Below are 24704 nucleotides of genomic sequence, written 5' to 3'. Positions count from 1 at the left end.
TTCTTGTTTAGAGATTTGTTACTTGAGGATAAGTCCTGTTATTTCCATAATAACATTTTTTTAATAGGGATGTTAAGGATTTCTTGTTTAGAGATTTTGTACATGAGGATAAGTCCTGTTATTTGCGTAACATGGTTTTTGAAGAGAAATGTTAAGGATTTCTTGTTTAGAGGTTTTGTACTTGCGAATAAGTCCTGTTAGTTATGTAATAAGGTTTTGAATAGGAATGGTAAGGATTTCTTATTTAGGTATTTTGTACTTGAGGATAAGTCCTGTTATTTACGTACATTAAACCCCTGTATTTGCGGGGGATGCTAACCCCCCCTATTTTGATAATTTAAACACAAAAAACCCCCGTTAAAAATGCTTATACCTGACTATTTTAATAGTTTTATCACAAAAAGTGCATTTAGTCATGAAATTGATATGAACGTATGGTAATTAGTGAGTATTTCTCAGTGAAAAGTACTGCAGATGGGTGAATTTTCCGCGAATAATGGGTAGATACGTTCCACAGAGAAATCCGCGAATACATGAGTCTGCGAATAGTGAGACCGCAAATATGGGGAGTTTACTGTAATATGGTTTTTGAAGAATGTTATGGATTTATTGTTCAGAGATTTAGTACTCGAGGATAAGTCCTGTTACTTACGTAATTAGGTTTTTGAAGAGGGATGTTTAGAGATTTTGTGTTCGAGGATAAGTCCTGTTACTTGTGTATAAGTTTTTTTGAAGAGGGATATTTCGACATTTTGTACACAAGGATAAGTCCTGTTATTTATGTAATAAGTTTTTTGAAGAGGGATGAATAGAGAGTTTGTACTCGAGGATAAGTCCTGTTACTTACGTAATATGGTATTTGAAGAGGAATGTTAAGGATTTCTCGTTTATAGATTTTGTACTCGAGGATAAGTCCTGTTATTTATGTAATTAGGCTTTTGAAGAGGGATGTTCAGAGATTTTGTACTTGAGGATAAGTCATGTTACAGTATTTATGTACAGTAATAAGGTTCTTAAAGAGGAATGTTTAGGATTTCTTTTTTCAAGATTTTTTACCCGAGGATATGTCCAGTTTTTTATGTAATAAGGTTTTTGAAGAGGAATGTTTAGGGAACTTGGAAAACAGTGCATCAAATTTTTTTCACTTTTTATGTAAGCACATTTTTTCTTGTTTATTTCAATACATGAAAATTCCAAAAATGTCATCTTGGGGTCAGTGCTAAAAAACATTTATGCATCTCGTACCTGTTTAAACTGAGAAATTTTATTCAACACATGAGTTAAACAGTGTTATTTAAAAAAATCTTCGAGTTATCCAAGGCAAGTGAAGTCAGTCAAGAATTGTCATAGACATATCCTACTTGACCAATTTTCAGTGTTTTACATGTATCTCAAATTTTGATTGTTTTATTATTGTATAATTACCTTTTCTATTAACATTTTATCTCAAAGTCATTAATAGAGAGGTGTCAAGATGACATGATACCCAAGGCTTTGCTATGAGTGAGAAATTAAAGACTAGATTTTGAGCAGTAATATCAGCTGGGCCTTGTAGTACAATATAAAATGTTCTTACGTGCAAAATCTACAGCTTAGCTTTTGAACCAAGATTCTCTGAAAAGAAAAGGAGATGCTTACAAAGCAGACGAAGCCGATTAAGATGGATCAGGGCAAAACCATTTACAATGAATATGGACCAGGGCAAAACCATTTAAAATGAATAGTCTCTTAAGATCACAAAATCTTTTACTGTGACTGAAGTAGAAAATTTCATGGAATTATAACCGGTGAAAGAATAGAACAGCTCATTTTTTTTTTATGTTAATCACCATGTGCTTTTTCAATAGGATATTTGATGACCACCTCACTTGGCCCTGTCCCAGAATACACTTTTATGTCTAAAAATATTTTGTTATTAGCAACTAGCAGTGCATGACTTATCACAAAAATGAACCAGCAAAGGAAATTTGTCATGATATTCAACATTTGTGGAGTATCTGGTTATAAGTTTTAGGCACCCTCCTCCTCTACCTACCAAACTGTGAAGTTGCACCTTTAATCCTTTAATATATTAGTTTTATATCGTATATAAGTATGCAGAACCCAGGTGCTGTGCATTTTTTAGTAGTTGTGTACTATTAAGTTCTCTCAAGGCCATCTGTTACAGCAGTATATTTGTTAATGTGGGTAGGTTTGGAAATGGTAGGGACCCATTCATTTTGGCTTTGTACAGTATATCGAGTAATTTCAGCCACCATTGAATAGAAACTTCATTCTTTGGTTTTTGTAGAGAGTATGTACTTATCATTTAAGTTTGTTTGCCAATGGGAAAATGAGCTATTTCATAGCTGTATGATACCTGAGACATTGAATATATCAAGAGTGATTAAAAGAAAAAAAAACATTAAATTATGAATTTTCTTTCATGCTTTGTTTGTCAAAATACTCAGCAGTATACTGTAGTCGTTACAGTAGTACGAAATCACTTACCTCCAAATTCTTACAGGCTATATCACCAAACGTTTAGAAAAGAGTTCAACATTTGTTTCCCCTGACAATGTTGAATGCTGTGTATTTGTTACATTTTAAGTTTGTATAGGTTTTTAATGGAAAAGTGTAAAACACCATTATGCTATTAACCATATCTAATTTCCTCAAAGGAAATTATAAGTAACAAATATTATACAGGGAAGGAAGTGTTTAAGATGGCCATCAAAGCAAGAGAAACATTGAAAGCTGATACTGGAGTCATAGTACGGTATTGGTCTCATCTAGACATTTATAAATGAATTTGAGAGAATGGAAAACCTATTTTCATTACTGTGAAGGCCTTGGGATTCAATGTTTGATTAGCCAAACTTTGATTCTACGATTTTTTTCTCATTAGGTTGTGGCAAGGGTAATGTTTACTATTTTGCAGTATTATTACCACTAAATCTTGGATGTCTAATACTTTAGTACTGTATCTGATTTTGCTGGTAGTTTACAACAATGTTGGTTGTTCGCAGAGCTCTGAAAGAATTATGCAAAGAAACCAGGCAGGCTTTATCATTTAGATTTTTATCATAATTATAGACGTATTTGGAAGTAAAAAGTTATATACTTTACTATATTCTTACAGTTTACAAATTTGCATGAAAAGAGATGCTGCATGCTTGGTTAATTTTTGAAGTACACAATCCTTAGAAATGGTGGCAAATTCTTACAGTGTCTAATGGGTTTTTGTAAATAAAAGACAAGTGCTTAAACTGATTTTAGGATTTGGTTTGCAATTTTGTATTTTAACTCGGTCTAACCCTTTTTAGATTGATTTTTTCCATTTTGAATTGCATACACCAATAATAAAAGATATGAAGAATGAAACCTTTGTATATAACACTGCAGTTTTAGCTGTGGTGTGTTTTCCCTTACTGTACTTTTATAATTCAGGGTCTTAGAGGAGAAATGTTTTATACTGTATTGTGGTGATGTTCAGTACTTTCTTTTAAGAAATGGCTACAGTATTAGAATATAGTTTGATTTGTTTACATGTCTTGTGTATAAATATTTTGAATTTCAGGGAATAGCAAGGATGGTGATGGTTGTTCTTATAGAAGAATTGGCCTCTGTTGAGAGTTGAACCATTCTTGTTGTCCTATTTCCGAATGCAATTTTGCGATACCCTTTGATCTTGCTTCTGTCGAGTGTTATTTGTTGCCCCCTCGCCAGGATCAGAAGCCAGCTGAATGAAAAAAAATAGTTTGGGCTCGCTTACGATCTTTGAGTGAACACCTTTGTATCACAATGTTATGGTTGGGTTTCAATTATTACCTCTCCAGCTGATTGGAAATATTGTATGAGTTACTGGCAAGTAAGTAGATTGTTAACAGTTTGAAGTTTATATTGGAAAGACCCTGCCCTACTTTTGAGTGAATGATAGGATGCAAATTAATTAAACATAAAGATCAGGAAATTTCTAAGTTATATGTTGTATCACCCAAGCTCTGCTGCTGTCAATTTCTTTTAAGTTGAGTATACCCTTGTATAGTATTTTAATAGCCAAGTTCAGCGTTCAGTATTTATCCCCCAGCGAAAGTATTGCTTATGAAACATTAGTACTGTATTTTGGATTTGAGAACTGTTCAAATTGGTGCATGCATTGCTGGAGCTTGAAAGCAGTAGAGAAAAGATAATTAAAAGCCTTCTTTGCTCTTGTTTCTTTTACTCTGGATTTGTTAAAGGGTCTGAGAGATTTGGTTTTTAAAAGTTATGGTACTTTTTATTACTAAATACATGAAGTTTGTAGGTAATAATTTTGATTAGGGTATTTTCTCTTATCAAAAGGTGAGTGTATGTATTTTTATTCTTTGGAGTGGTTGTAAGTTGGAGTCATTGAATTAATGGAACTGTTACTGAGTACAGTATCATGTTTTCCTGTGATAATGTAAATTAGAGATCGTGTGTATGTGGTTTTTCTTATAATTTTCATATTTTTTGGCAATTTCTCCAAAAATAATGGATGAAAACTGAGAGTAATAAGTATGCATGAAATTTCCAAATGTTCAGCAGAAATGTTATATCGCCAGCATGAAGCGTGGATAAAGAAATGGCTGTAGTTTGAAGAGTGAATTGGTAAGGAATGTATTTACACAAATTTCTGTGTATTGATTTTTACACATAATTTTCTTGAGTTAACCCTCTACTGTTATGGGAATGTTAGATTTTTTTAAATTAGTCGCTGGGTAATCAATTTTGAGCAGTAAATTTGATTTTTTTAATAATCCCAAATAATGAAATGGGGCAAAGGACATGTTAATATATAGAGAGTCATATAAAGTTTTAACATCCAAATTTGATAAAGTTTGCAGCCAATGGTATCAGGGGTCAGTTAGAAGTTAAACTTCATTAGTAGCCTTCTAAAGATGCTGCTAATCACAAAATGTCTTTTTAAGACTAACGTAAGAGAGAACGAGATGTCGTAGCTTGAGGCTTGAGGGAGAGGATGACGGACGCGCAGTGTCGTGCTGGCCTGAGACTAGGACCCCAATCATCCTGATGAGAGAGAGTTGGAACACATGATGCGAACCAGCAGCTCATCTCAACCTTTCCGAAATGCCTGGTCACAAAATGAATAAAGGTCCTTGACTGACTGAGAAATGGGCTCTCGTACTACCTACCGGGTGCAGAGACTGCCTAGCTGCTGCTCTGCACGCACTCGCAATTCATCTGTATACCTCTACCTTTGATGGAGGGTGGGCTGTACATTCCCCCTCTGCCAGGGTTAGTCACATCTTTGGGGTCGCCTCTTTACTTGGGACAAGTGCTAGCAGATGTTGGCCTGGTGATGATGATGATGATGATGTTGGAGGTATTGGACTCGCGGTAGAGGGTACAGGCGACCTCGCGGTGTTGAGTAACGACTTCACATTTCCCTTGAATTTCTGATCCCCATAACCAGGACAGGTAAATCAGGGTACCAAACTGGACCACTGAAATGGCCTTAACTTTATGTAGCAATCCTAGAGTTGGCAGTTGTTGTTGTTATGTTTAAAGAGCAAAATATCATCTCTGTATTGTCAGTCCAGTGTTCATTTTAGAAACTTCTTTTCTGGCATAATTCCTTCATGCTGTGTATAATTTTTCATGTGGTGTTACACATGTTTATAATGGTTTTCTGTTTCAGGGGCTAAGCTATACCCAATGTGAGTATTGTGTGTAATCGCTCACTTTTCAGATACGACATATGTCAGTATTGACCATTTACCTACCTTACCATTTGTTGGATGCCGACCCATTATTCAGTGTGAATGAAAGGTTCTTTAGATAAGAAGAATATATTTAGAGTACTTTCATGTGAGAATTTTTTTATTGCTTTGTGAATTGGTAGGAATTCAGTTTGTCAGTTTTTTTGTTTAGATTATATAGTATGCTTAATAAGGAAGATGTTTATATTGGCAGGATCTAAAAGACTTCATGAGGCAAGCAGGAGAAGTCACCTATGCTGATGCCCACAAGTCTAGACGCAATGAAGGGTATGTGAAAAATTACTCTGCTTGTCCTTGGGTTTGGTGTGATTTGTATCTGTTATTGATAATTATAGCCTAGCTACTTTACTTCATGTTATATTTTGCTAAATTTGTTTTACAACAAACTCATGCTTACAATTAGCAGATATTTGTGGTCTTCAAGTCCAGATGCTATAATTATTTTAAAATTAAGAAGATAGCAGTCATCACTAGCTTAGCATGGTTGAAGCCCTTGGTTGCTAGGAGCAATTGCAATCAGTATTTGTGCACCTGCTTTAGCAAGTAGTACTAAATTTCTGCTACCATATACAATTTTGTTTTACCCATTTTCTCAAGAATTTGCTGTCATTTCATATTTTTCAATCCCCATGTTGTGTATATTTGCTAATGGATGAAGTAATATAATTCCTTCAATTTGGTGACTAGTATGTGGTCTGATCTTTGCAAGAATGATGTAAGTATAGCATTTTTTTGTTTTTTCAAGAGAAGAGTGTTGCAGATGTGCTTCAGTTTGCTGAGGTTTTCAGTTGTTGAATTTCTTGGTAAGGTTTGACATCATTAAGTCTAACAAATAATTTTTGAGGAGTTTATTAGTGACAAACTTAGCTAACATATGACAAACATATTAGTCTGCTTTATATAAGTAACTTACCAAGTAATTACATAGCTATAGTTTCAACTTGCATGGTAGCTTAAGTTAAAAAATTCGGGGGTAACGCTTCAAAGTTTAGTGCTGGCGACTGTCCCGCCCACTACGGGAATACCAGGCACGACTTAGCAGACAACCCCATTCTGTCTCTGCCTCCGCTTGAGTAAACACCGAGTTTCATTGGCAGCTTTGTTTTTAAATTTGCTGGTTGGAAACTACAGCTTTCAGGATCGGTATTTTATTGTTTTATGTTAAGATCTGATTCAAGGTTGTCATATTTTGCAATAGTAGCGAATTTGCAATCATTTGATTAAATACCATTAATGTAATTTACAGATTAAACGTAAACATTGCGTTTTGCTGCCACCTTTACCAATTAGCATAATAAAACGTAAATATTGTGTTCGCTTCCAAACCAATATTTTCGGTAATGAAATATGTATCTGCAAGTGTCAATGTTTGATAGGAGTTGAGATGTCTGTATGATGGTACTCGTGTACTTCAAACTATTGTTGGTAAAGGTTGACCTTCCTTTTCTGAGTAGCATAATAAATGTAAATATTGTGTTTGCCATCAGACTGATATTTTCGGTATGATATGCATATCTACAAGTCTCAAATGGTGTTTGATAGGATTTGAGATATGTCTGTATAATGGTATTCTGTGTACTGCATCTATTGTCAGTGAAGGTTAGCTTTCCTTTTCCAAGTAGCTTAATAAACATAAATACAGGCAGTCTCCTGTTATCGGCGATCTGGTTTTTCGGCGCTTGTTTAGTGTTGGATACCAGCTATTTTCGCTGCTGATATGCGCCGATTTCTGCTTATCGCCACTGATGTATACCTACGTGAGGTGCTGATAACCGAAAATTAGCGCTTTTCAGCGCTGATAAGTGCCTAAAGTTGCCTATTGTCAGTTATTGCCGATTTTTGCTTATTGTCACGCCATCAGAACAGAACCCCTGCCTATAATGGGGAGTGCCTATATTGTATGTCCTACTGGCTGATATTTTTGGTAATGAAATGCATATCTGCAAGTCTCAAATAACATGTGATAGCAATTGAGATATTCCCGTATATGGTACTCTGTGTACTTCAAACTGTTGTCGGTAAAGGACTAATTGAATATCTTACACTTTTCTGTGCAGAGAACTGAAAAAATGTAAGGGCAGTATACAATAAGGAGAAAAATTTTGTTTTAATTTTAGTTGCCTCTTTTGAGAGAGTTGCCGTTCTTGACAGTTGGGAACCGTGCTCCGAGTGCCCAAAGTATGCATCAGCTCATGAGCTCTTAGCTCTCGAGCTACTAGCTTGCCTGGCACCCAGCTAGCCTGGTGCCATCTACAGCCTGGCGACAGCCGAGAGCTCCCAGCTCCTGGCGCCGACTCCTGATCATCTGGCGCCAACTCTCTCCCTGGGTCAGTTTTCTCTCCTGCTACTGGCTGTCGTTGTTTTTCTCCACTTTCTCCCGCGCCTGGCTCCCTCACTTCCTTTCCGTGCCGTTGCCAATCTTGTGTATGGGTTAACAGAAGTTAACCCTGTGAATGTGAAGTGTTGTGTAGTGGAGGAGGTGATTATCTGGCCCACCAGTTCTCCTAGACCTAAGTCATTGCCATATTCCCCTAAACCAGGGAGAGGTCATACTGAAAGTCCAATGGAGGCTGGTGGGAAGTTCCTGGGTAGTTGCCCCATCAGTTGAGCCTGTTGCCAGTCCCTGGTACTGACAGACAGCCATTGGAGAGGCATCTTGCTGGATGTTTAGTGGAGAAAGTGGCTATCCGGCCCCTTCAGATCTCCTAAACCCAGTCCTTGTCAGAATCCCCTGAACCTGGGAGGAGGCATACTGACGCTCCTTGGGAGTCTGAAGGGTATTTTTCCCCCAGGGTAGTTATCCCTTAGGTGAGCCTTTTGTCTGCAGGTATTAACGGACGGCCATTGGAAAGGCATCCATAGGTATGTGCACTTGTTGTCCCTAATAATACTTCAGTGTATGAGGCGATGCTCAGGTGATTTCACACTTCTCCGCTCTCTTGTAAACGGCTCAGGGAACAAGAGTGTAGTTTTCAGCCTTCTTATTATGTCTGGTACAGTGTTGTGCTTTGTCTACTGAACTCTGGGTTGTGAAATGCCAGTATTTGCTGCCAAGTGAACCAGCAGTGTTTGAGCGTACATCATGGTCCGAGCCAACAGCGCCCAATAGTGCCCGAGCATTATCGGGCTATACTAGGCTCCCGTGGCAAAAAGTCTTAATTCCTTTTCACAGACTATTTCTTCTAGAGCATTGTATCTGGCTGCAAAAGAAGTAATCACGCCTGGTTTTTGGTTCAAGGCCACTGTTATCCCATGGCCATGATTTTCTATCTCTTATAGACTTTCCAAGTTTTTATTAGTGTGTCAGATATTAGTTTTAGGCCAACGGCCATACCATGTTGAAAGCACCGCTTCCTTGTCCGATCAGCGAAATAAGCAACGTTGGGTCTGGTCAGTACCTGGCTGGGTGACTGCCTGGGTATGCCAGATGCTGTTGGCATCTGACTTTCCACATGAGTTTCAGAGTCTGCAAAGTACCATCAAGTCCACGCAAGGCATTATCGAAAATAAGAAGTTGATCCAGCCCTGATGTCCGTGCATCTGTAACTGTCAGTATCGGAAGGGTCAGCAACTAGTCCGCTTATTTGTCTGCAAGCCTGCATGATTTTCTGCAAGTTCGTATGGTTGCTTGCGGAGATGAACCAGAGAGTCCTGTCTTCCATTCTCCAGGGCAATTGGATGGAGTTCTCGGAGATGTAGGGTACTTCCCTCCATGTCCACACTCCAAAGAGTTATCTCAGACCTGTCTTTTGAGACAGGGCCCTCCAGTTCAGGAATTTAGTCTTTGACCTCTATGGCATAAGCCTTCTCTTGAGCCTTCTCTCAGCTTACTTTTGTCGTTTTGTCTGGCCATGAACAGCCTATCCCACAAGACCAACAGGGACAAGGAATCATAGCTGGACTCTTCTGCTTTTCCCAAGACCTGGTTTTCAGTCGGACCTGCAATGGTGGCACTCTGAGCTTAAACTTTTAAACTTTTGGAAGGGAAGTCCTTCGTCTTTAGACTAGTCATAGACTCTTAGACTACTTCTCACTCTTGGTGTAGACAGGGAAGCTCACTCAGGGAACCGGGAAATTTCCGGGAAGGGTACTTGGAAGAACGGAACCTTCACATATGTGTCAGAGAGCTGAAAGCCATTTGCCTAGGGCTTTGGTTCTTTTCAACCCTCTCTCACTGCTAGACTGTGTCTTCCATTATTCCCGAGTGGACCTTGAACCCCCTATCTATGGGGCAAGCCAACCATGGCTGTCTGCCACCTTAAAGGAACCTTCCATCATGGGCAATACACACCATTCTGGAAGGTTGTTCCAACCTGGACCTCCACACTCTTCCACCTTTGACATGGTCAAGGAAGGCCTGAATGTTTTCAGACTCGTGGGAACATTACGATGTCCCTCGTAGCCCTGTTCTGAACCATGATTTATGATTCCCGAACTTCCAGTATTCGTATTTTCTCAAACAACCTCACTTCTGGGGGGTCCGCTCTTGCTCAGACAGCCTTCGTTTCTGTATGGGTGCTTTTCAGAAAGGAGAGGTTTTTCCAGAGGTGCTACAAGAGGCATTTGAAAGATGCAGGTGCATCTTCTAGCACAGTCTACCAATCTAGTGAACGATTTTCCGAATTGGGTGTCTGCGACTCCGAGTCTCTTCTTCTGAGACACCTGTGACTCAACGGTAGTATTGCCTCTTCGTTGGAGGAGAGCTAGAATCTCTCCTTTTCCTCCTTTTAGGGGTATTGAGCTACATCTGTGCCCAGAGCAGTGGCACTTATTGAAGTTTTTCCAGCCATTGGTTAGCTCCTCCGCTGCAAAACTTCCAGTGATGTTTTGCTAGCCATCAGACTTCTCCTTTGCTGCAAAGCCCCCACTCAAGTAGCAGGCACTCCCAGCTGTACCACCACGTCACTGCAGGTTAAGTTGAGCACTAACCAGGGCCAGTTTTCTACTGTAGGCTCTCTTAACTATAAGGAACGACAAGCATTGTATTCAGTGCTAGCAACTTTTTGTATTTCAAATTCATTATGTCTTAATGGTTTGGAGTAAAATGTCCATGTATCCCACCTCCTGTCAGTGGGAATCTGCTATGTAATTACTTGCTAAGTTATATAAAAATAAAATTTTTATGGTAAATTTTTATATATACTTACCAAGTAATTACATGATTGGACCCCTCCCTCCCTCCCCTTCAATGGACATATGGCATAAACAAAATGAGGTTGTCTGCTAAGTCGTTCCTGGTATTCCCGTTAGTGGGTGGGGCAGTCACCTACACTAAACTGAAGCGTTACCCGCAAATTTTTTAACTTAAGCTGCCGTGCAAGTTGAAACTATAGCTATGTAATTACTTGGTAAGTATATATAAAACTTTGTTTTATCATTAAAATGTTACACACTTGAATACCATCGATGATATGTGCTGTTGATAAACAATGTAAAACAAAGTGATGTCCTTTCATTGCCGCTGCTATCCCTAGGCTAAGGGGTCTTTTGTGTTCATTGATCATCTTCAACTTTTTCTATCAAAATGATCTTTCTTCACTTAACCCTTTTTCTCCAAATCCCCCCCCTCACTTTATCACATCATCAAATTTTTTGCCTTTCTCTTGACTTTCTACCCCAAACAGGTTCCACCCAAGCCCTCTTCACCCAACCCCCACACATATCCTTGCTACATGCCCATACCATCCTAACTTTGATTCATCGTATCAGTAATATTTCCCTCCCCAACTCTTCCAATGTCTTCACTTTCCAGCCTGACATACAGCGAGATCCCCAAAATCCACCACAGCATCCTCTTCTCTGTTTGCTTCAACTTGAGTTCTTCCTTCCTTTGTAATGCATATTATTGAACCATACGTCATCACTGGTCTAATTACAGTATAGTAGACTGCATTTTAAGTTTACATGTCATTGGTTTACCACATATTTTATTCTTCTACCATACTTCATAAATATAAAATTTAAACCTGTTTTGTTGTAATGTAAGGTGTATTGGATCATTTACTACTACAGTAATGGCACATTTTCATTATAACAAACAAATTATTATATTTTCCAAAAATTATAGGAGTTATTTATGGTATGATATAAAAAAAAATTTTTGTATATCAGATCATATAATACTGCAGTAATTTTATATAAGTAACTTACCGAGTAATTACGTAGCTATTAGTTCCCTAAGCTATGGCAGCTTAAAAATTCAAAATTCACAATGTGGCGCTAGTATCATCAGTGTGTAGGTGACAAGGTCCTGCCCACCATCCGGGACTCAAGGCAACAACCCAGTGGAGAGCTCAATTCGTTTTCTGCCGGCTTCCGGTTAACATCGGAAGTCTTCATGCAGTTGCTTCTTCGCTTTTTGGCTTTTTCTTTGCACGAATTTGGTGGAAGTATTCAGAATTTGTTGCTTTGTGGCTTGCTACCATTGTTGAATTGTTGTTTGAGTTAACTTTAGGTATTATTTAATTAACGATGTCGGATTCCAGTTCAACTTGTATTCGCTTTTGTTCTGATGGTTGTAGAACTAGGCTAACTAAGCTTTCATATGATTCTCATACAAAATTCACTAAATATAGGGAGTAAGAAGGTAGTAAGGATAATGCTTGCATAGAGTGTCAGGATTGGGAGGGTAAGAAATGGAAAACCTTGAGATCTCATTTAGAGAAATTAGAAAGAGATAAGAAGAGGAAAGCAGCCATTAGGGCTGAAAGTAGGGCCAATGCAGATTCCATTCCTTTGGATAATGTAGGGAATGACAGAATTACCACTCCTCCAATTCCTCCTTCTCCTATCTAAGTCCTCCTACTTTACCATCTACTCCTGTTCCAGTTTCCATGATTCCGCTCTGAGTGCCATGGTCAACCTCGAATCTAGGTTCGATCAGAAATTTAGTGTATTATCTAGTACTATTATGGAAATGGGATCAGCTATTAAATCTCTAATGGAAAAAAAATGTAAGTATTGACAGTGCAGTGAGAAGTGAGAGTGCTGTGAATATTGAGGAGGTGGCTGTCTGTCCCACCAGTGCTCCTAAATGAAGGTCACTGTCCCGCTTCCCTGCACCGGGGGGGGGGAGAATTAACGGAGGTCCAAGAGAGGTTGGCAGGGTTTGCCCATGGCCAGCCGCCCCCTCTGTCGAGCCTGTCGTGTGCTCCCAGGCTTCGACGAAATGCCATTGGAAAAGCGTTTCTGTGCATCAACTTTCTTCAGATTCTTAAATCTTCCAGTCCACGCAAGAAGCTCCCATATCGCTACTCTATTTCTGTACTCCCTCTCAAGAGACATGCAGATATTGGCGACTCTTCTCCTCTGGATGTCAAGAGGCACAGGTAGACTAGCCCACAACCTTCCTGCAGTTTTCAAGTCTAGCCTGAGTCTCCTGCTCATCGTTGTCATTTCTTCAGAGACAGTCCTGAGTGCTATAAGCATTCTAAGCGCCCAACTTCTTCCAAGTGCCTGAGTGCCAAGTGCCCACCAACTCGCACCAGACTTCTGCTGATGAGCGCCTGGCGCTTGCTGTCTCGCACCAGAATACCACTGATGAGCGCTTGGCGCCCACCGTCTCGCACCAGACTTCCACTCTAGAGCGCCCGGCACCAACTCCTGAACTTCGATGCCACAGCCAAACTCCCAGCTTCTGCTTCTGGAGCTCATGCACCTTCTTCTGTTATTCCGTCTTCCTCATCGGTTCAGGAAAATTCTTTAGCCCCACTCAAGCGCCAATTGACCAAGCTTATGGGTTTTTTTGAAGAAATTCTTGTCTGCTCCAGAGTCCATGGATAAATCATTGTCTTTTGTCTCTTCAGAGGAGGAAGAGATTGTTCAGGATACAGTTCCCTCTTCTGCTTACTTGTCTCTTCTGCGTTTCCTCCTGGATAATTTCCCTGATTTCTTCGTGCCTGCTTCACCTACTTCTCCAGCTTCTACCTTCGTGAAAAAGCATTCATCAGAAGGTACCAGGTTACCCAAGCTAGTTCTTTCCTCCTCCTCGAAGAAGGCTCTCAAAGAAGTTCATGCCTGGGTGGCCGCTAAGAGAGAACAGGGCAAAGCAACATTTACTTTTCCGCCCAGCAAATTGTTGAAGATGAGGTACTCTTACTATGCCACCAGGAAAGCTCCTTCCTTGGGAGTTTCTGCCTCCTCCCAAGGGTACTTCTCTGGTCTGGTGGATTCAACTCATAGAACGGCCTTTTCGTCGGCCAAGATACTGTTTTCTTCAGCTGAACTGGATCACCTTATCAAGAATATTTTTAAGGTGATTGAGATATTTAGTTTCCTTGATTGGGCCATCAGGGTGCTAGTGAGGAAGATTGAAAACTGTCCTGATCTAGCTGAAGATTTTGCCTCCAATTGGCTAGGAGTTCTTTCATGCTCAGACAGAGCAATTAGAGATGGCTCTTTAGAACTTGCCTCCCTATTGTCTATAGGCGTCCTTAGAGGAGGGAGCTCTGGTGTTCAATCACCTCGAAAGGATTCTTGCCGACTCAGAAGTCAGCTCTACTTTTCGCTCCTTTAGACAGGTCTCACCTTTCAGACTGACAGAGTAAGTCTACCACTGACTTGTTGGCAAAGTCCATTAGACGTCCGAAGGAGCCTGTGCCTTCCACATCAAGATCATCCTCCCCTCTTCAGTCTCAACCCTTTCGTGGAGGGAAAGCTAAGACCCAGCCTCAACCTAGATCAAACTTGTGACCGCCTACAAAGTCCAATTAAGAGGTATTCCTTCAAATCCAACCCCAAGAAGTGAGAAGTTAGTCCTCCACGCCCAGGTAGAAGCCAGACTTCTACTTTATTGGAAAGAATGAGAGAGCAGAGGAGCAGATCCCTGGGTGATCAGGTTTCTCAAGGAGGGCTACTCCATTCCATTTGTAAAGACTCCTCCTTTAGTTACATCTCCAATCACCTTGACAATGTATTTAAAAGGTTCCGCAAAGTTTTTGGCCCTCTCTCAAGAAGTCGAATCCCTTCTTTCCAAAGGAGCAGTGGAAGAAGTGCTAGAGATCCCCACTCAGAGGGTTTCTACAATTGCCTTTTTGTGGTTCCTAATGCCTCAGGGGCACTGGAGGCCTGTTCTGGATGTCAGTGCCTTGTACAACAGGGGGACTGGATGGTCACCCTGGATATGCAGGATGCCCATTTTTATGTCCCTGTTCATCCAGACTCACAAAAATTTATACGCTTTCTTTTTCAGGACAGGATCCTATAGTTCTGAGCCCTATGCTTTGGTTTATCGACGGCTCCTCAAGTTTTCACACGAATCCTTGCTCCTCTGGGGAATTGGCTTCACCTTCTGGGAATCAGCATCAACTTATATCTAGATGATTGGCTTCTCTGCTCTTCGGAGGAGGAAAAGTGTGCGGAGGACCTGAGAGGAACTCTTCGCCTGACACAGGAGTTAGGCATTCTCATAAACAAAAAGAAATCCCTCCTGACACCGGCTCAGGAGATTCCCTATTTAGGGATGATACTGAACTCTCAGACTTTTTGGGGTTTTCTGTCGCCCAAAAGAGTCGAGAACTGCCTTCAGACTGTCAGTCAGCTCTTTGCTCTTCCTTCCTGCTCAGCAGTGCAGTGGATGAGTCTTCTGGGGACCCTCACTTCAGTAGAGCAGTTTGTAAAACTAGTCAAACTGCACATGAGACCCCTTCAGCTTTTCCTCAAAGCAAACTGGTTCAGAAAGACCCAACCAGACTCTTTCATCTTCCTGATTACATTGGAAATCAAAGTGGATCTCCGGTGGTGGTCTTGGAGAATTAATTCGCCTCAAACCGGTCCTTCCAACCGAATGGACCTTAGACCCGATAGTCTTCAACAACCTGTGGGAACTATGGGGCAAACCCACAGTCGATCTTTTCGCAACATCAAAAAACCACCGTCTTCCCCGCTTTTGCTCTCCGGTCCCAGATCCTCAAGCATGGGGCATGGACTCCATTCTTTTGGACTGGACAGACTTAGATGTGTACGCCTTCCCTCCCTTCGGAATGATCAGGGAAGTAATCAACAAGCTGTTGACTCATCAGAACACCTCCATGACCCTAGTAGCCCCATTTTGGCCAAACAAGGAACGGTTTCCAGACTTGATTCGACTCCTGGTAGACTACCCAAGACTCCTTTCACAAAAATGGTCTCTGCTCAGACAACCCCACTTTCTCAGATTCCACCAATGGTTATCCGCTTTGGCCTTGACAGGCTTCAGACTGTCAAGCACCTTGTCGGATCAAAAGGGTTTTCGAGACAGGCTGCAGAGGCAATTGTGAGATGCAGACGAACTTCTTCTACAAAGCTCTACCAATCAAAATGGGTAGTCTTCAGAAGGTGGTCTAGCTGCCGTAGTGTCCCTTCTTCTGAGACATCTATAAGCCAAATAGCCGACTTTTTGATATTCCTATAGTCTGTCGGGAAGCTATCAACCTCTACCATCAAAGGGTATAGGTCGATGCTCAGCTCAGTCTTTAAGCACAGAGGAATGGATCTGTCTTCTAATCAAGATACCACCTACTTGATCAAATCCTTCGATATGTCCAAGAAAGAAAGTTCTTCCAACGTCTCTTGGAACTTCAATGTTGTACTGAAGTGGCTCTCAGGTCCTCAATTCGAACCTCTTCTTTCTGTTTCCCTCAGGAATCTCACGAAAAAGACTCTTTAGTGGCTCTCGCTACTGCCAAACGTATTAGCGAGTTACAGACAATAGACAGAGAATAAGTTTTGTACAAGAGGATGCAGTCTGCTCTCTTTCTCTTGGTTTCCTTGCAAAGAACGAGGACCCTTCTAAACCCTGGCCTAGATCCTTCGACATTAAGAACCTTATGGATATCTTGGGACCTGAGGAAGAAGAAAGACTCCTCTGTCAAGTGACGTGTCTCAGTTACTATGTTCAGAGGACGGAAAAGATTAGAGGACCTTTGAGCAACCTCTGGTGCTCTGTAAGAAACCCAGTTCGCCCGCTCTCCAAAAATGCCATATCCTTTTTTCTTAGAGGGTTAATATTAGAAGCCACTCTCAGATCCAGGAAAAAGCCTTTCCATTACTTAAGACTCACAAAATTAGGGCGGTCGCAACTACTCTCACTTTTAAACGCAACTTGTCTCTTTCCACAATCCTACAGTCGATGTTCTGGGGCTGCAAGTCCATATTTGCCTCACACTACCTCAAGGACATAGAAACCGTGTTTGAAAATTGTAGCATTTTAGGACCTTTATCCGTGGCTGGCATGGTGCTGGGAGAGGAAGCATAGGGAATCTCTGTTCCTTTGCTATCCACTCACTGTGACTCAAGGTTTTGAGTTGATGGGAAGCGGGGGGTACATTGTACCTGGAGTACCCACCAGTTTGTGTTTTATTGTTGATAATGGTTGGGTTATGCTTTTATTTTGTGGTGTAGGTGATAGTGTTATCATTTTGTATTCTGGTCTTTGCCCAGGGCAAGGTCAGCTTTTAAAACTTTGTCAGCATACGGTGTACTTCCTCCTCTGAAAAGTTCCACTAATGTAGGGGCGACCCTTGCCTATACTGCCACGTCCACTACAAGTTGAGAGAAGCGACGACCAGAGGCAGTACCTACCTGCAGCAGCTCTCTCAACAGGTAAGGAAACAACAAATATTTATTCAGTGTTAGCAACCTTTCTATTTTAAATTCATTACTTTCTTAGTGTTTTGGAGTAGAATATGTCCATGCTCTTTCCCACCTCCTAACAATGTGGAATCAGCTATGTAATTACTGGGTAAGTTACTTATATAAAAATGACATTTTTATGATAAAGTTTTATATATACTTACCAAGTAATTACATGATCAGAGCCTGCCCCCCTCCTCATGCATGGACATTAGAGCATAAAACAAATTGAGCTCTCTGCTGGGTTGTTTCCTTGAGTCCTGGATGGTGGGCGGGACCTTGCCACCTACACACTAACAATAGTAGCACCACTGGCGCGAATTTTGAATCTTAAGCTGCCGTAGGTTAGGAAACCAATAACTATGTAATAACTTGGTAATTATATATAAAAATTTATTTTATCATAAAAATGTCATATTTAATCAAATATCCTTTATAGGAGTAATTATTTTTGTTGTGCATAATACAGTTGGTCCCCTTTATACCTGGGTCCACTTTGTTTGGATTCACTCATGCACTGTAACCGGTGGAAAAAAGTTAAGCAGTATACATGCACTTTACCAACAACTGAAAACCATCAGAACAGTGTCTTTCAGTTTAAAGAAGCATTCTGATATAGTGCTGAGAAATTACTCCGAATACTTGTAAACACACACACACACACTTTATTTCTCACTCATATCATTTCTTTTTTATATCTGGAATTTTTTTTTTTCATGATTTTCACTACTTAAAATGATAAAAATGATAATGCTAGATAATTTCTTAAAGTCCAGGTTAATGTGCATTTAGTGCTACGCACTGTACAGTAGGATACATATTTAATCGTTAATGTGCATTTATTGCTATACACTGTACAGTAGGTACAGTAGGATACATATTTAATCATTAACTGTTCATTTATGTTTAAACTTTTTTTAGTAGTACTTTAATGGATAAGAAATACTGTACTCTTGATGTTTTTATTTGTTGCATTATATAATTATCCAGTAATAGTTATAAGAGGTGCATTGGAATATTTATGGGTACAGACAGGTTGTTTGCATGATTAGCATGTGTATAGTACTCTGTTACGTTAGGGGTTTGCGATTAAGTGTGGTTTCAGGGATGTACGGGGTGTTGAGTAACATTTCCTTGCTTAATGGGACCTTACTTGTGTATTGTTGTAAAATATGCACAAAAAAAGATCTTCAAAAGCACACAGTAACTCAAAGATGATCATAAAAAAGATGAGTACAGTAATCCCTTAGTTATCTGGATCTCCATTATCCGGAACTTGACATTATCCAACACAATTGGACCAGGGATCAAAGCCCCAAAGATATATACATATAAATTTTTAAAAATTTTAAAAACTACTATCCGATGGTTGGCAATGCTGTGCAGCCTCAAGAAATTTTGGTAAGACTGCCTACACTTAGATTGAGAAAGGGTTTTTGGGGGTTGGTGGAGGCCTTTAGAAGTTTCTCTGGTGTGGGGGGCCGGGATGTGATGGCTTGGTGCCATGGAAGAGCAGGGCCAGTAAGGCTTTGTTAGCAGAAAGCTCAGAGAATGGTTGTTTTGGAAGGTGGGTAGAGCTGGGGAGTAATTTCTATGCTGGGACCGGGTAGGGATGCAATGTTGGAGGGTGAAGATGGCTAGGTAGACCTGACTGGATAGGGTTTGTTTGGTTTCATGTTTTTATGTTATGATATAGTAGATCACATTTTATTAAAAGGATATGTACACTAATGAGAGAGAAACAGTAACCGAGGTATGTTTACATCAAAGTATAAGTACAGTAACACTCGCCACTTTGTTATTTACATTTTATGCTACAGTATTCGCATTTATATTTTTGTTGTATTTTCTCTTTTTTTATTTTTTCAATCCAAAAGATAATACGCAATCATGTGCGTATGCTACAAAAGAGAGAGATAGGCATTTGTTTACATCAAAGTCTAAGTACAGGAGCACACACACACACACTCAGCCATTACTTTTTTTTTTTATATTTTGTTTTTATTTTTCTTGTTTATATTTTTAGTGTTCTTTTTTATATTTTTAGTGTGCTGCTGTGGTTTATGTGGTAATCATACTTAGAGTCAACTAAACTTGTAATGATATACGGTACAGTAAATCCAGCAAAGCGAAAACATGGCACCACGTATGTACGTATACAGACACTCACTGGATGGCATTGGGAACGTCCTGGAGTTTGTTTGGTTTTGTGCTTATATGCTTACGGTACAGTACAGTGCTCCCCCACATTTTTGCGGGGATAGGTTCCAGAACCCACACACAAATGCAAAATCTGCAGAAATAAAAAATCCCCTCAAAATAATGCCTATAACTGCTAAATACCCTACACCCCTTAAACTAAAAGGCTTATAACTGTCTGTTTTAAAAGTTCACTGCCTAATTTAGTAGTTCAAACAAAATTACACCTTCAATTATCATACTAAAACAATTCAAACAAAAATACACCCCAAAGCATCTTAGATTAGTACCCTTTTACAACTGTTACTCATGTATATATGCCCCTAAAATGCTTAATGATTTACTAATTTTTAAAATATTATTATTGTAAACACAGCAAGATATCTGTAAAATGTTTAATGCAAATTAAATAAAATCTTTAATACAAATTAGATAAATCTATTAACAGAATGTTTGAAAACTAATCAAGTTACCCCTGTATACATTAGCATAGCTGTTTTCTGTCACAGTATTGAAATCATCCCGTTTTCTTTATATATTGATAAAAACATGTAGAATTATTATTACTTTGCTTTTTTTCACAGAGCATGTTTATTCACTAATTACTGTATTTTTTCGTATTGTGTTCGTGCCTAAATACAGATTTTTATGATAAAGATAATTTACAATGTACTTATAGTGTAGTAAATATATCTGTTAAGCTCATTCCAGGTTGGGTCCCAGACTGAGCATAACAAGTGCATGCTCTCTCTCTCTCTCTCTCTCTCTCTCTCTCTCTCTCTCTCTCTCTCTCTCTCTCTCTCTCTCTCTCTCTCTCTAAGGGTAATGTAAGATGTATTTGAAATATTACTGTAAAGTGTTTTTGGATGATAAATCATGTTGTACAATATTTAAAATAATCACTAATTATTTTAATTTTACTTTCCAGTAAAAGCAGACTGGAAAGTAAAATTAAAATAATTAGCGAGTATTTTCAATATTGTACAATATGATTTATCATCCAAAAACACTTCACAGTAATATCATTTTAAATACTTCTTACATTACCCTGAGAGAGAGAGAGAGAGAGAGAGAGAGAGTACAGAGAGAGAGAACACTTAGTCTAGGGTCCAACCTGTGCTCAGTCTAGGGTCCAACCTGGAATGAGCTTGATAGGTACATTTACAACATTGTAAATACCCTGTAAATTATTTTTATCATAAAAATCAATATTTAGTCATGAACACTGAAAAAACACATTAATTAGTGAATAAGTAGCGTTGCTCTACGAAAGAAAGAGGATTAGTGATAATTTTAGAGATACGGTCCATAGAAAAATTCCGCGAATTGGTGAAAGTTTCCACAGAAAGGTAAAAGATATGTTCCACAAAAACCCATGACAAAATGAAGCATGGAAAAGTGAAGCGCGAAAAAGCGGGGTAGCAGTGTAATTCATATTTTATTTAAGGATATGTATAGAAAGAGAGAGAAATAACTACTAAGGTATTTTTACATAGAAGCCTTAGTACAATAACACACAAATTCCTTCACTGTTTTTAGTTATATTTTATGCTACAGTATTCTCATTTAAACTTTTTACTGTATGTTCTTATTTTTTATTTTTATAAACCAAAAAATAAACACAATTGTGTTCTAGGTTACATACATATGCACGCTCATTCAAAGTCATCTGTGAACTTGCTGTGGCCTGTTTGGTGTTGGCTTGCCCACGTATGAATTATTTATTTCAAACATTTTTACGGTGATTAGAGGTGAAATATCAACAATGATAAAATATTCTTTTGTGTACTGTTATGATTTGTGTGATAATCATATTTAGAGTCAACTGAACTTGTAATGAAGTACAGTACAGTAAATCAAGAAAAGCAAAAACAGTGGGAACATGTATGTACATATACACTCACTCACTGGATGGTGTTGTAAACATCTTTCTTTAGTAGGCTCAATCAGCCAATAGTTGATGTTCTTCTGTACATACTACGATGATATAATATAAGTGTAAATGGATCTTGTGATTACCATTACCTTTACTTTAAATACAACTGTAAGTCAATAGTTCACACACACATTTTGTATCTTGTGTATGGTAATACAATATAATAACAAAAGTTGCAGTATAAAAATGGATTAATGATCATAAAACCATGGTAGGCTTTGGGTAAACACAGATAGGCTACCTTTCCTACTTTGCATCACTTACAAAAGAAAGAAAAAGAAGGTTGCATTTTTTTTCAGTGTATTTATGCAGTATATTTTCTTACAAATATGGGGAAAAAAGGTAGATAATTACCTTTTGCATGAAGTTTTAAGTTTAAAGTGTGGTAGTTGTTGTTTATGAGCTTGCTGAATGTTTACTGTTATGTGGTTTTGACAATGTTAGATGAGGAAGGGTATAGAGTTGGACTTTGAACACCCCTAGATTCTTTTCGCCATTATCCAATGGGCCCTTCCCTCTATTAATCCAGATAATTGAAGGATTACTGTAGATACATTTGGATGAGACTAAATATGGTAGCTGGACTACAGTAATAGTGAATAGATGTATCCCATTAATAGAAAGAATGTATGTACTGTTGCCAAAAAAAGTTAACCAACATTTTTCATTAGCTTTTGTTCATTGAATTTCCCCTTTTTTTTTACTGAAAATACATAATCTCACTAAATTTACTCTAGAATATGAAAATATAATGAAAATTATATATATATTAAGTCTGCAAAACAAGAACATTCAGATAATGTACTTAAATAGAGGTCTGTAAGGTAGAGTGGGAAATAGTTGGGTGTGTTACTCCTTATCATGACGACAATGTTTACAGTAAACCCCCCACATTCACGAGGAATGCATACCCCCCCTTGTGAATAGCTAAAATCTGCGAATACTTAAAACCCCCTCTAACAACACTTAGAACTGCCTATTTTTAAGTTCAAACACAAAAAAAATTCAAAAAATGCTTATACCTGAGTGTTTTTTTTTATCACAAAAAGTGCATTTAGTCATGAAAATAATATGAAAATACACTAATTAGTGAATATTTGTCACTGAAAAATACCGTGAATGGGCGAATTTTCCAAGAATGATGTGCATATATGTTCCATAGAGAAATCTGCGAATCGTGAGAACGCGAATACAGGGGGTTTACTGTACTCGTTTTCATCTGTGAACAGGAATAATATTGCATCAACCAAAGCGATAATGGTATAGGCAGTCCCCGGTTAACGGCAGGCTCAGTTAACGGTGATCCAGTTTTACAGCGCTTGTCTTGTGACAAAAATCGGCAATTTTCAGCACCGAAAATCGCCGATTTCCACTTATTAGTGCCGATAATTGGGTATTGGCGCCAATACATACCTAACAGAGGCGCTGGTAACTGAAAATCGGTGCTTTTCGGCACCGATAAGCCCCAAAATTCGCTGAAAAAGCGCGAAAATCGCCAATTTTCAGTTGGTGGCAATTTTCGGTTATCATCACGCCCTCAGAACGGAACCCTGCCGATAACCGAGAACTGCCTGTAATTATTTTAGTTCCTACAAATTTGTTTGCATTTCAAAGCATTTAAAGTTAGCTGGCATCAATGGTAGTAAATGATGTGATGACTGAGGTAAGTTGAACAAATCTAGTTAAACCGGCAAGAGTGTTCTCTATGATGTGAGGAGGCTGAGAACTTCGGTTAGGAAAGCACAAGTCACTGGATATTGGTGTAATGGCTTTCATGTGTCATCGAAACATGAAAGCCATTACACCAATATCCAATATTGATGACATTGACATTGACATGAATAGAATGCTAGCACACTTTACAAAGCTGCTATCATAAAAAGGAAATCTTTATCAAGGTTATACTTTGGTAGCCTGTCAGCATGAAGATTTTTTTGGTTATGCTCCCATCACAAGGAATTTGGAGTTAGCTCACACAGCTAACATGGCTGCATTACTTGCTGCGAGACCAAAAGGTCTCTGAACACAGCATTTTTTGCATGTTATAAAACTTTCATGGCCTGTGCAGTAGAAATTGAGTTATTTGTGGCAAATATTTTTACTTCACACAGTTTCTTTCGTGAATGAATTGTCGATGAAAATTGATGTTCAAAAATAGAGACTATATCAAAAAAGTAAGAGTGACAGCAGCCATTGGTTGAAATTTTCCGCCTTTCTACAATTTTTGAATGTTACAGCAACTGTTGAATCAAATCAAGACTAGGATATGAATATCTTAGAGAGTTAATTTGATTACAGGCAGTCCCTGGTAATCGGCGGGCTCGATTATCACCGATGTGGTTTTATGGCGGTTGTCTAGGGACGAAACATGAAATTTTCGGCACTGATAAGCACCAAAAAAATCGCCGATTTTTGGTTATCGGTGATTTTGGCTTATCATCGTGCCGTCGGAACAGAATCCCCACTGATAACCGGGGACTCTCTGTACTATGTACACATCAAGTTTTATCTAGTATAGTAAAGCACGGTCCTGGCCCTACCACCTGGTATCCCAGGAATCTGTGCACCGACTCATCACTCTCCCTCCATTTTCCTATCACAAGTCTACCATCAACACTGTAATTCTCTCTCTCTCTCTCTCTCTCTCTCTCTCTCTCTCTCTCTCTCTCTCTCTCTCTCTCTCTCTCTCTCTCTCTCTCTCTAAAAAACATACTTTACCAATATACTATTACTCAGTCTCTCAAAGAAAATATGATGAATTAAGTATTCATTGATAGGCCTATGGTTACATAAAAAACTTTCTCTCTCTCTCTCTCTCTCTCTCTCTCTCTCTCTCTCTCTCTATGTTGCATTGATTCCTACATTGTTCTGATTTCCTTTGGATATTACCCAAATTTTAAAACATTTTCTCTTGTTATTTAAGATCGTGTTACCAATTTCACATGAACTTTTATTTCATTTAAGTGTCATAACATCAGTTATGAGCAAGGTCTCAAGGTAGGTTTTAAAGTTGGATGATTGATATTCTACTCTGAACTGACGTTACCAAAACAACTTGAATGAATAATATAGAGGTTGTTATTGCAGAATCTTTATGGTGTAAAGTTATTTGAAATCCAGCAAGCAATAAACACGATGACTTTGAAGCTCCTCCCCCTTTATAGAGTTGCCAGGTGTAGCATTATTAAACAATATGTATCCGATGATTTAAGACA

The 24704-nt window shown here is 38.9% G+C and overlaps 1 protein-coding gene and 1 pseudogene across 6 annotated transcripts in view; both read left to right on the top strand.

Annotated features, from left to right (window-relative positions):
* The window catches only part of LOC136830820 (serine-arginine protein 55-like), a 193762-nt gene that overhangs the window by 124982 nt on the left and 44076 nt on the right, over window positions 1-24704 (top strand). For all 6 annotated transcript variants that reach the window (XM_067090769.1, XM_067090771.1, XM_067090773.1 and 3 more), the window contains one exon: window positions 5938-6011. In XM_067090769.1, coding sequence (XP_066946870.1) covers window positions 5938-6011 — 74 coding nt within the window. The remainder of the gene's footprint in view (window positions 1-5937; window positions 6012-24704) is intronic.
* Window positions 9065-9183, top strand: LOC136830977 (5S ribosomal RNA; annotated as a pseudogene).

Source organism: Macrobrachium rosenbergii, chromosome 47 (genome assembly GCF_040412425.1).
Source record: "Macrobrachium rosenbergii isolate ZJJX-2024 chromosome 47, ASM4041242v1, whole genome shotgun sequence".
Lineage (NCBI taxonomy): Eukaryota > Metazoa > Arthropoda > Malacostraca > Decapoda > Palaemonidae > Macrobrachium > Macrobrachium rosenbergii.
Note: the sequence above shows the minus strand (reverse complement) of the source record. Positions and strands in the feature narration are given on the sequence as shown.